Below are 13,371 nucleotides of genomic sequence, written 5' to 3' on the forward strand. Positions count from 1 at the left end.
TTAGTCTTGCTCAAAGTCTCACTTTGATTTATTTTTCCTTTTCAACATGATGTGAAAAGAGCCCACCGTAACAGCCGAAGGATCCCACCACCAACCAACCAGAAGGCCTCAGACCTGCAGCACCAACACAGCACTACTAGTCATTAAATCAACAGAGAATACAAGACTCAATACACACAGATACAGTACATACACTTTGGCCTCATTCAAAACACGACCGGGACTTCTTTATCACACAGGCCACAGTATTGACAAAGGAACGGTATTGCTGATCAGAACGTACATACAGTTCATAGACGAAGGCAAGAAATGGACCATGAAAACAATCATGATATTTGTTAGAGCCAGTCAAAGCATATAAGTTTTACTGGAGCCTTTGTTCGCCGAGGTCTTTATCATATGACTGACCTTGCTCCCGTTAAATACAAGATTTGCACAGACAAAGGAATGCAGACAGAAAACCACCTTCAGGAAACAAATCATATGACGAGGGAAAGGAGTGAGTCGGCAGTTATTTTGAGCTCAGGACCAGCTGGCATTAAAATCCTTAGAAAACATGAATCTATTTCTAGTACAGACATTGACATTGTTTGAAGGTCACCTGGGAGGATTTTCAGTGGGGTTGATGCTCATTTAAGATACATCTCTTGCCTGTGTGTTTCTTCTGATTATCAGGAACGTAAACTATAATGCAGTTACCTCCCGGAAATGGACAATTAACCAAGATGTTTCAATTTATAAATCAATGTGTGACATTGTATTCATTTTCCCCTGGGAATTGCTATGAAGCAAGCACAGTAGTGACAAATACTTATGCAGGGATCCTCTTTCTGCAACTTGAGTATGGTACGGAAAATTAAGACACCACAATAAATTCAAAAGCAAAGCAGGTTGGAAAAAGCTATTTAAAAAATAAATAGATTGCGTGGACCCTTCTTTGTTCATTTAGTAGCTTGTGTAAATGCAACAGCAAACTGTCTCTGGACAAATTACAGGAGATTTTACAGTCAACAGCAACCATGTATTTAGGAGAAAGAACCAGCTCTGAAATGTGTTGTTTTTGAAAAATAAAAAGAAGCAAAGGTTCTCAGAACACATGAGATAATTTACAGTTAGCTGGATTTGAAAACAATGGGTTGGGCATTGGGAAATTACTGGTAACCAAAACCTGAAATGACAGTTGAACTGATATGAGTAGGCCTAACAAATTATTATAGGTGCTTCTTCTACAGAGTTACAAGTAGCCAAAACAGAGGTGAAGGGATGGATTTTTCAATCGCCAGTGGAATTGCATATTGATTAGCCTGCATAAAAATGGGGCTATAATTACAGACACATTCCATACCGTCTAAGTTTGTCAAAAGTTTTGGCTTAAGTTTAGCTTTTTCAGCAACTAACTTCTTGAAAGTATTACAAACTTATTAGGTCTAGCTTACCAAATAGAGCAGGTATATGCAACAGTACAACATTCATGTGTGGGTGCATAGTACAAAATGGGATGGGGATATTGGTAGGCTAGCTTAGTTTACAGTAGTTTGTAAGCGCACTCACTAATCAGGCTATTAGCTACGAGCCTAACTCTAATGGTCCAGGTATGATTCAAGGTAGACATCAGAAAATATATAGGATGCCATGGCAACAGAATATTGTCAGGAGACAAAGAAACAAAACCTTGGCAACACCACATCGACCGGGAAATTGAGGATCCGTGTTGATGATTAGAAGAGATCTTTCGTTGTTTGTTATGCAGAGTTCAAGTTGGGCACAGGGGGATTTGAAGAATTACCCCGCACACATTCACTTAAGCAACTTTGGCATTAGACTCCTGTTATGTTACAAATCCTATTTCCTCCTCTTCATAGTTAGAATCAAAAGGTACGTTTATTTGGTCACCAAAAACACCATGTCTTTTTCATACCCAGGCAGCTAGACAAAATAAGTGTTCACCGGAGGATAGAGCAGTCATTTTGAAAGCCAGTTTTCCTTTTTTTCAGGTGCAGGACAAAAATAAAAATAACAGTTGAAAAATGCACCTTAGGAATGTCTCCATTCTTTCCCCAGTCCAATGTGTGTTATTTGAAAAGATCCAGACTCATCTGATAAATACAAGACAAAGACAAACAGAGAAGAAGTTAAATACATACATTTCTTATTTATTTTATTTAACTAGGCAAGTCAGTTAAGAACAAATTCTTATTTACAATGACGGCCTACTCCGGCCAAACCTGGACGACGCTGGGCCAATTGTGCGCCGCCCTATGGGACTCCCAATCACGGCTGGTTGTGATACAGCCTGGAATCAAACCAGGGTCTGTAGTGACACCTCTAGCACTGAGATGCAGTGCCTTAAACTGCTGCGCCACTCAGGAGCTCAATGACGACACTAAGGTTAAAAGGTGAAACTGATTGCACATTTTCACACAATAACATGTTAATTATGGATAGTACATAATAAGAACTGTCCTTTAAGGTTATTTGAGGTAGGCTTACTGTTCTTGTGTTTGAGGTATTTCAAGTTTGCACTTTCGCAATCTCTAGTTTCAGTGTCGTACAAATTTACAATGTAAACTTGCAAAATAATGGGATTTGTATATGATGAGCAACACTAGTGGATGATGCACCTTCTTGTCATTAGATCTCACTCACCTTCTCAGGGACCTGGCCTCGTATACAGTGTCATCCTCCTCATCACTCTCCAGCACAGCCATCTCAACACTGTCATCATAGTTTGACAACAGCCCATACTTCTTCTTAGAGGTTGTTCTTTTCTTCTGCCTAAACATAACACATAACGTAATTAATTTAAAAAGTCACGGACATTGAAAGCTCAAGTGAAAAAAAATTAAATGACTCAACGATTGCTACCAATAGATAATGGTCTGTCTTCATCAACATCATTAGCTTGTTCGACTCACCGCACAGCTCTCACGAGGAAATAGAACACGCCAATGGTGGTGACTCCAATGAGGACGTACAAGGCCCGTTGTATCATTGAACTATCAACGTCGAAAGAGTTGAAAATGCCGCTATGATTGTTCTTGGACGTCGTGTTACTGGAACTCGAATTCGTGACATGCTTGGTGTTGCCAGCAGCAGTAATGCCTGTTGTTGTTGGCGACTTCGTTTTTTCGTCTGCGAAGGTTGAAATAGCCCACAACGTCGGTAAAAGGATCCTCATGACTCCTTGAAATGGCATTTTCGTTGTCGCCTTACACTGTAAAAACGGACTAGCACACTATAATTAAACCGTGTCGTCGTTTCAATGGAGAAAACAGCAACTTCACATGAGCATTTTGTTGTAAGCATAAGTGGTTTCGATAAGTACAACCAGGAAATGCCAAGTTCCTGTTAGTGACGTGTACAGTGTCACGGGCATTGATATCGGACTCAATGAATTCCTATTTCTATGGTCACGGGTGTTCGTGTCCGGAAAGAACAAATACTTAATACATATTCTTACTCATAAATATACCTGCATAGATATAGAACACATACCTCTATGGTTGTACCTCTATTTTACTGTGAGGTACCTTCATTTACAATGTTTGGGGACATTATAAAAATGTAATAAAATAGCTTATAATCTCAACTATAAAATCCAATCAGCACAGAACTTCAAGATGATCTAATAGGTTTTGTAGGCTCACCAAAAAGTGGTTTTAAAAACGGAGAAATCCCTTCTACTAATAAAGTTTAGTTTTTGAAAAAATATATACATACACACACACTACCATTCAAAAGTTTGGGGCCACTTAGCAATGAACTTGTTTTTTAGAAAGAAAAGCAAATTGATCAGAAATACACTGTAGACGTTAATGACTATTTTAGATGAAAATATCCCGGTTCTTCCATGGCCTGCATACTCACCAGACATGTCCCCCATTGAGCATGTTTGGGATGCTCTGGATCAACGTGTATGACAGCGTGTTCCAGTTCCTGCCAACATCCAGGAACTTCGCACAGGCAGGGAAGAGGAGTGGGACAACAGTCCACAATCAACAGCCGGATCAACAATGTGAAGAAGTCACGCTGCATGAGGTAAATGGTCACCAGATACGGACTGGTTTTCTGATCCCATGCCCCTACTTTTTTGTTGTGGGCAACAGATGCATATCTTTATTCCCAGTCATGTGAAATCCATAGATATGGGCCTAATTAATTTATTGGAATTGACCATTTCCATTAACTGCTGTAATGGTTTGAAATCGTTGCATGTTGAGTTTGTTTGGTCTGTCTAACCAGGAAAAACTCTGGGTTGTTATAGCCACACCTTTTCCTGGTCAGTGAAAAACACAGGGCCCCTATTACATCAAATACAACTTGCAAGCAACTACACAACGCAGTTAGAAGTTGCTCCCCAAATTGCCAGTACTTAGCATACAATGCAACATTTCATTGAAATTCATGCGAAAATACAAAATATGACAACCTGTGAACCCCAAAACTGTATGGACGCACGCCCGACAGCGCTTTCCAAGAGTAGTTGGAAACCAAAAAGCTTGGGCGCTTTATCTTGCACGTTTTATCATTTCAAATCAATAGTGTACTGTCCTAAGTATTTGGCTCAAACAATAAGGTGCCTATATAGATCCAATGGTTTGCAGGAGAAGGAAACCAACTGATGAGCAAGGAGGCAAATCTAAAAATGGCAGAACCCAAAAAAAGGAAATTACAAATTGAAAGCAGTGAAAATATTTATTGAAGGCACAATTAAGATAAGTTTAAGCTACACGGAACACTAATGACCAAAAGGGACCCATTTTTTTTGTTTGTTTTCTAACTATTTAATTGTGATGTTTGTTTTCTTTACTGAGAGGCCCAAGAGAAAAGGTCCCAAGCTAATTGTAATCAAAGTATACATGTTTCAAAGATCTGAAACGATAGGTTTTAATACCTACTTTGTGCTACAAAAAAAAAAAAAAAAAAAAAAAAAGAATATACCGCTTTTCACCCCCCCTGACAATCACCTCACTTGAAGAAATCCTGCCATCTTAATGTTAAGTGATCGAGGTAATGATGTTAAATGCTGTGCAATTTTGCATAATTGGGAAATCCACTCCTGGCCTGGGGTATGCAAAGCAAGTAAAATACCTTTAATAGCAATACATGCTACATATTGATATGGAGACAAGTGTCGCATATTCTTGAGTAATCTACAGACAAATTGTCATTCTTCTGCATTGGAGTCCAATTATGAATAGGTTAGCATGTAATAAACTGGTGTTCAAGAAAACTAGTGAACGAACAATGTCTGAGCACTGGTTCCTCACATGACCCTGAAATTATATTGCTTTGCACCAATTTAAAATTAGGAACTTGATGCACAATTAATTGAGAAAAGAACCTCAACATTTGCCCAATATAAAATGATGCACATGGAATGTCCAAGTATTAAGACTGATAATTACCTTTTAAAATGTGATCTACAACAAAGTGTCCACCTTCACGGTAGCAAGCGCCCAGAATCACTGCAGACCTTTCCATTTATGCCAAATGTGTGCATATCCTATGAGCCTGAGGGCACTTAAGGCAGGAACATACGTTCATTACGTAAACATATGTGTATAAACAGACCAAAAAAGGCTTCATTTGAAAGGCACTTCTCCAAAAAACGCAAAATGGATCTCAATTTAAGATGAACGTTGTCCAGATCCACAAGTCCAGTCCATAGACTGCATGAAAGAGGGTGCCGTATTGCCGTTAGCAATGACTGCATTAAGGTAGTCACAGCCCTGTACAATAAAAAGGTTACTAACCCCACATGTAAATATCAAATAACCATCATTCATCTTGGCATGCAACTGAGAGACGCTTCCAATTCATAAGTTTATTTTATAATTCACAGCAGCAGAGTCACAATAGTCCGCTTCTGTCTGATCCCCGTAAGAGCCTTGTAAAATGTGCTATAATGGGCAGGCAGACTACCACAACTCTGTGGCAGTGCATTATGAATAAAGCTGTGTATACAGGTTCGTTAAAATAACTTGCAAAAAGGCCTTATTTGGTTTTACGCTGTAGTGTATCACAAAATTGTATAAATATACTAAATTGACAGCCACTGCATCAGGAGAGGCAAGCCATTAAGACAAAAATCATAAGACATTGTAAGCCATACTTATACGGAAATTTCTAGTAAGACCTTTTGCTAAGGCACAGTCGTTAAGGCAACCACTGACCCAGACCTATAAGCTACAACCAACAGTATATAGGAATAACAATGTGTACAATACTGGATTTGTACAAAACGTATTGCATAAATTTCATAAAAAATGCAAACCTACATCTAGACATACAGTAAACAAGACTAATAATCACAAACCCTGGTACAAGGGGTTTACATATTTAAAAAATAAAAAAGCTAGATAATGAGTTGTGGATTTAATCTTCAACTAACTAGCTCATCTTAATTTTAAAATAAGACTAAAAAGAAAACCTTCATAATACATTGGGGGGGGGGGGGATGAACCACCTTGTAATACATTTTATACAAATGGTAAACCCATATCAGCTGTAAACCTGGTCTTCGCAAGCAAGGATTGGGGAGAGGAAGATAAGCTAAATGTTGTTTTGGCTGTAAAATGCCAACGTATCAAATTGAAGGACATAAGACTTCTGGAATAAGGCACAGAAAACATCTGAAGGCAAAGAGGACATGAGGCGTCACAGAAGTACCTCAGAACCTAGTGGTGTTGGAACCCAAGGGCAAATGGAATTTTCCAAAAGACTGAAGTTTAGGCTACGCCAATCTCTTAAATCAGACTTAGACAGGCAAGTGTAAACTACTTCTGTCGGTGCAGAGAGCAAGGAATGCATTTACCTCGCAAAGGCAAGATGCTAGAAATATAAAACTTTTCTTTTTTTACACAGTAAAATCGGGTGTGCACGTTTCTTTTCCATATGGTTTATAGGTCGACATATGTAGATATGCGTATATAAATATACTAGGAATGATGGAAGTGATTGCTGTGTTGGATGCTACTTCACGACTGAAGAGTCGCTTCCCCACAACTTGACAGAGGTCGTGAAGGGATTGTGAGCGGCCCATTAGCAGTAGTGTTTTGGGCTGCACCCCTCAGATGGTAGATTTGGAGAAGGAGACCCTCAGGTGGTGGTTCTCACCCAGGTCGTGATTGTGGAACTCGATGAGGGACTCTATGGCCTCCTCAACTGAGCTCATCTGGACCAAGGCCATCTTGCGGTCTTTCCTAAAAAAATAAACATTGCACACGGTCAGATATGCGGCCTTTCATTAAACATTCAAAGGGATAGTTCATCCAAAATGACATTTTGGTTTCCTTACTCTGATGCAGTATATGGGACAAGGTGTGGCAACAATCCGTGCCTTAGTTTAAGTTATGTTTCACTGGCACTGTTTCACATTGCTAATGTTTAAGCATTTATTGCACAAATCTCATTCTAGTCATAGGACCAATATTAGCATATATTTATTCATTCAGGGGAAACCCATTGAGACAAGGGCCTCATTCTCAAGGGTGCCCCGATCACTAATGCAAATCAATTCAATTTGAAATGAGTACAATCAATACAATGTAAAAATAAAAAAAATGTTACATTCCTCATCTACTGGGTCCTCAACACTAAAATTGCCAGAGCAGCACCAGAACAGTCACTTGTAATGATTTTTATAAATTGTTCCAGCAGTGATATGCATTAAAACTAAAGTTGAATTACCCAATTTGGTAGACACCCGAGTAGCCTCATTGGTAACATGAGTTACTAAATTGGTTATGTTAGGCAAGTCGGACAACTCAAACTTTATTATGCTGCTCTATCGTTCGCTACATGCAGTGCCTTGGATTTTTTTCCACAATTATGTTGTGTTACATCCTGCATTTAAAATGGATTAACATGAGATTTGTCACTGGCCTACACACAATACCCCATAATGTCAGTGGATTTATTTTTTACAAATTAATACAAAATTGAAAGCTAAAATATCTTTATTCAATAAAGTATTCAACCACTTATGGCAAGCCTAAATAGGTTCAGGTGTAAAAATGTGCTTAAGTCACATAAGCATGGACTCACTGTGCGCAATAATAGTTAACATGACTAATGATTGCGTCACCTCTGTACCCCACAAACAATCTAAAAAGGTCCCTCAGTCACACAGTGAATTTCAAACATATTTCAACCACAAAGACCAGGGTTGTTTTCCAATGCCTCGCTAAGGGCACCTACAGGTAGATGGGTAAAAAAAAGAAAAAAAAAATTGTTTAAGCAGACATTGAATATGCCTTTGAGCATTAAGTTACTACATTTTGGATGGCGTATCAATACACCCAGTCACAAGGATACAAGCGTCCTTCCTAACTCAGTTGCCGGAGAGGAATGAAACCGCTAAGGGATATCATTAAGCCAATGGAGACTAAAACAGCGACGGTTTTTTCCTATCACAGCCATTAAACTGAGGGATGGCTCAACATTGTAGTTACTCCACAATACTAACGGAATTGACTGAGTGAAAGGAAGCCTGTACAGAATAAAAAAATATTCCAAAACATGCATCCTGCTTACAACAAGGCACTAAAGTAATATTGCAAAAAATGTGGCAAAGCAATCAACTTTTTGTCCAGGATACCAATTATGTTCAGGGTAAATCCAATACAACACATTACAGAGTACCACTATCCATATTTTCAAGCATAGAGGTGGCTGCATCATGTTATGTGTAATCGTTAAGGACTGGGGAGTGTTTCAGGTTAAAAATGAAAAACAGAATGAACTAACCACAGGCAAAATCCTAGAGGAAAACCTGGTTCGGTTTGCTTTCCACCAGACCGAGATTTCACCTTCCAGCAGGACAATCACCTAAAACAATGCCAAATCTACACTAGACGCTTACCAAGAGTGGTCAAGTTAGTTGACTTAAATCTACAGCAAAACCTGAAAATGGTTGTCTAGCAATGATCAACAACTAATTTGACAGAATTGTTGAATTAAAAAAATAAATAAAATGGGATAATGTTGCACAATCCAAGTGTGGAAAGCTCAGACATATCCAGAGACTCAGCCGTAATCGCTGCCAAAGGTGCTTCTAGAAAGCATCGACTCAGGCATGTGCATACTTATGTAAGTAAACAAGATATTTCTGTATTTCTTTAAACATGTTTTCACTGTCCATTTTGAATTCAAGTAACAAAATGTGGAACAAGTTTAAAGGGTAGGAATACTTTCTGAAGACACTTTGTCAGACTGCCATCATTGAAGTTGTTTGTGGTGACGTCAAAATGAGGGGTGTTGTACAAAACAAAGCGTATGAATTACCTCGAACCAATCAGAGTACCAAAGCCAAATAAATTTTCAAACGCTGCATTACCCATGTGTGTTCTGGCTCTGGCCAACCCATTGGTTTTTGGAACCAGACAGACACTCTAGAATGGATTTCTATTCAAGAAATCAGGGAGGTACTACGACCCAGGCGCATTGCGTTTGGCCGGAGAAAGGAGTTGGGGTAGCCAGGCAAGCGTAGTAGAGCTTTGTAAACAAAAATAGTTAAGTGAACAGCGGGACTTTAATGAGGACCAGCAAACCTTTTGATACAGGATGCAGTGCAGAGTATTAAAACAGTCACCTGCGATAAAGCAAAGGGCGCTATGGTAGACAGCATTCAAAAGGCTTCAGAGTAGCGGCTGCTGCATTCTGGTAAATGGTGTCACCCTAGTCAAGAACTGTCAGGAAAATTATTATTTTTTTGTTGAATTTTTACCCCTTTTTCCTCCCCAATTTCGTGGTATCCAATTGTTGTAGTAGCTACTATCTTGTCTCATCGCAACAACTCCCGTACGGGCTCGGGAGAGACGAAGGTTGAATGTCATGCGTCCTCCGATACACAACCCAACCAGCCGCACTGCTTAACACAGCTGGCATCCAACCCGGAAGCCAGCCGCACCAATGTGTCGGAGGCTACACCGTGCACCTGGCAACCTTGGTTAGCGCGCACTGCACCCGGCCCGCTACAGGAGTCGCTGGTGCGCGCTGAGACAAGGACATCCCTACCGACCAAGCCCTCCCTAACCCGGATGCCGCTAGGCCAATTGTGCGTCGCCCCCATGGACCTCCCGGTCGTGGCCGGCTACGACAGAGCCTGGGCGCGAACCCAGGGACTCTGATGGTACAGCTGGCGCTGCAGTACAGCGCCCTTAACCACTGCGCCTGGCAGGAAAATTGACCGTACAATCTGCTTTTCAGGGAGCGGCAAGATTTATTTAGGAAAAATTCCACTTTAAATCTTAGTTTCCTTGCTCAGTGTTTAAAACTAAATCCAAAATATGTAGTCAAGAACCCAATCGATGGGGGAACCATTCAATAAATATGTAGCACAGCAAACATTTTGCCAGAATTCAAGAACATTTAGTACGAGTTTAGTAAGTCAGATTGCAACTAACGACTGGTCTAGTTGGGGCGATTGCATACATGACAGAAACCTCTGCATACAAATGAATATTACACTTTAACCGATAGACAAATATTATTTATATAAATAGTAAAGAGAAAAGGTCTCAATACAAACCCCTGCGGTACACATTAAGTAATAGCCAGAAAACTAGACTTAACGCCATCAGAAATGGAAGTGTTCAGACAGAATTTTCAAACCACTTGAAAGAAGCCTGATCCAGGTCTATTAATGCAGCTTTCTCCCCCACTTATTTCAGAAACTTTGCCCTATTTTTAATTTGACGATTATTTGTCTTATCCTGAAGATCTGGAAAGCGGCACATGTAAAATGATAATGTGATGGTCAATCATGTTGAAGACCTCAAAAGGTATCAATAAGGCAGCAACAATAAACAAGTATGATATAAGCAATGTAACACTAAAATGATGCCATGTTCAGGTCTAAAACCAGACTGGTGCACATTAAGAATAGAGTGAGAAGCTGAGTTTCTAGGGATTATTTATTTGGAAATTGGACAGCAGTTATCTAAGTCAGAAGGATCTCATCTTATGTTGGGGGACGACATGTGCCGCTTTCCAGATCTTCAGGATAAGACAAGAAACAATCGTCAAATTAAAAATAGGGCAAAGGGAAATAAGTGGGGGAGAAAGCTGCATTAAAAACAGGATTAAGTGAATCAGACCCTATGGATTTTAAAACAATCTTTAGAAAAGCACTTAGTACATCAGACAAATGGTAGAAAGGAAAATAAAGTATGTGAGTGTTAGAAAATGTTGTACAGAATGATGCACTGAGTCAACTAAAGTACTCCAGAATGAGGCATTTTCAAAGGCTATCCTTTCAAATAGGTGGCCAGCTGAAGCAAAATGGTTATTAAAAGCACCACAAAATGTCAATTTTGTCTAGCATGGGACAAGAGGCTGTCATAACCTGCTGGGGCAACCAAGGGGTGGAGTTGTTTTTCAAAGATTTGACCACTTTGCAGAAATTGGCTGGATTACCACCAACCCTCTTGAGCTTCAATCACTTTTAGATACTTTCAGATGATTTGGACATGATGCCCAAATTATTTGAATGGGATTCATGACACATTCTAACATTTCTAAATTTGGAAACAGTGCCAGGGAACCTAAACCGAAGAATGGATTGCTAGCATACCTTGTTCATAGACTGCTTACAGGGTAGGGAAACCAATGTAATTTGTTATTTGGGTGAACTACTCCTTTCTCACACGGTCAGATACAGTGCATTCAGCAAGGATTCAGACCCTTTCCCTTCCCCACATTTTGTTGCATTATAGCCTTATTTTTTAAATATTTTTATATGTCCTCAATCTCCACACCCCATAATGACAAAGTGAACAGGTTTGGACATTTTTGCACAATAACAAAATAGAAACAAATGCCTTATTTACATAAGTATTCACACCCTTTACTATGAGACTCAAAATTGAGCTCAGGTGCATCCTGTTTCCATTGATCCTTGAGATCCTACAACTTGGAGTCCACCTGTGGTAATTTGTATTTATTGGATTTGATTTGTAATGGCACACCTGTCTATATAAAGGTCCTACAGTTGACAGTGCATGTCAGAGCAGAAACTAAGCATAGGAGGTCGAAGGAATTGTCCGTAGAGCTCTGAGACAAAATTGTGTTGAGGCACAGATCTGGGGATGGGTAGTAAAATATTTCTGCAGCATTGAAGATCCAAGAACAGTGGCCTCCATTCTTAAATGGAAGAAGTTTGGAACCACCAAAACTACCTAGAGCTGGCCAGCCAGCCAAACTGAGCAGTCAGGGGAGAAGGGCCTTGCAGGGAGGTGACCAAGAACCTGATGGTCACTGACAGAGCTCCTCTGTGGAGATGAGAGAATCTTCCACAAGGACAACCATCTCTGTAGCACTGCACCAATCAGGCCTTTATGGTAGAGTAGCTGGATGGAAGCCACGCTTCAGTAAAAACCACATGACAGCCCTCTTGGAGTTTGTCAAAAGGCACCTAAAGGACTGACCATGAGAAACAAGATTCTCTGGTCTGATGAAACCAAGATTGAACTCTTTGGCCTGAATGCCAAGCGTTATGTCTGGAGGAAACCTGGCACCATCCCTACAGTGAAGCGTGGTGGCGGCAGCATCATGCTGTGGGGATGTTTTACAGCGACAGGGACTGGGAGACTAGTCAGGATAAAGGGAAAGAAGAACAGAGCAAAGTACAGAGATCCTTGATGGAAACCCACTCCAGAGCACTCAGTACATCAGACTGGGGAAAGGTTCACCTTCCGACAGGACAACGAGCCTAAGATACCGCAAGAGTGGCTTCTGGACCCAATCGAACATATCTGGAAATAACTTAGATGTGCAGCGTCGCTCCCCATCCAACCTGACAGCGCTTGAGGGGATCTGCAGAGAAGAATGGGAGAAACTCCCCAAATACAGGTGTGCCAAGCTTTTAGCTTCATACCCAATATGACTCAAGGCTGTATCACTGCCAAATGTGCTTCAAAGTACCGAGTAAAGGGTCTGAATATTTGCACTTTAAAATTTATACACAAACTTGGAGAAAAAAAATTCTAAAACATGTTTATGCTGTGTCATTATGGGGTATTGTGTGCAGATTGATGACACTATTTTAGAATGTGGCTGTAACGTAACAAAATGTGGATAAAGTCAAGGGGTCTAAATAGTTTCCAAATACAGACTTTCCTAAAGACATCATACATGCGAGCAGATAGAAAATAAAGTAAAAAACTATGGCTGTTTGAGAAGGAAAAAAGACAACTTACTGGAAGAACTTGAAGGCCTTGACCATTGCACCGGAGCTCGCAAACAGCATCTTGAGGTCATCCTCAACCACAGAGGGACTAAAAAGAAAGACATTGTAAAACTTGATAAGCTTTTAGCAGTAGTTTACCAATACATTTGTAGAATTTGTTTTCAGACCACAAAAGCAGT

General features: G+C 40.0%; 2 protein-coding genes across 20 annotated transcripts in view; both read right to left on the reverse strand.

The window, feature by feature from the left end:
- On the reverse strand, positions 1-4,681 carry LOC110524089 (membrane protein FAM174A). 2 transcript variants are annotated; one of them, XM_021603413.3, is made up of 3 exons: positions 2,916-4,681; positions 2,647-2,775; positions 1-2,096 (listed from the first exon to the last, which is right to left on the reverse strand). In XM_021603413.3, exons 1-3 carry the CDS (start codon positions 3,194-3,196, stop codon positions 2,093-2,095), a joined length of 414 nt encoding a protein of 137 aa, XP_021459088.3. In that variant the 5' UTR covers positions 3,197-4,681; the 3' UTR covers positions 1-2,092. The 2 variants fall into 2 exon arrangements, with proteins under 2 accessions (XP_021459088.3, XP_090091440.1); XM_090235314.1 differs by lacking the exon at positions 1-2,096 and having other exon boundaries at positions 2,643-2,775.
- LOC110524090 (polypyrimidine tract-binding protein 1) overlaps positions 4,677-13,371 on the reverse strand; it is a 24,937-nt gene continuing 16,242 nt past the window's right edge. For 10 of the 18 annotated variants that reach the window (XR_016496169.1, XR_016496167.1, XR_016496170.1 and 7 more), the window contains 2 exons: positions 13,203-13,280; positions 4,677-7,205 (listed from right to left, as the gene is read on the reverse strand). Coding sequence is in view for 10 of the 18 variants with exons in the window: in XM_021603416.3 (XP_021459091.3) it covers positions 7,073-7,205; positions 13,203-13,280 (211 nt within the window). In the remaining 8 variants the exon portion in view is untranslated. The remainder of the gene's footprint in view (positions 7,206-13,202; positions 13,281-13,371) is intronic. The other 8 variants (XR_016496165.1, XR_016496171.1, XR_016496166.1 and 5 more) reach the window with 1 other exon arrangement.

The sequence above is a fragment of the Oncorhynchus mykiss genome, chromosome 5 (assembly GCF_057628025.1).
Source record: "Oncorhynchus mykiss isolate SJ-2025 chromosome 5, ASM5762802v1, whole genome shotgun sequence".
Lineage (NCBI taxonomy): Eukaryota > Metazoa > Chordata > Actinopteri > Salmoniformes > Salmonidae > Oncorhynchus > Oncorhynchus mykiss.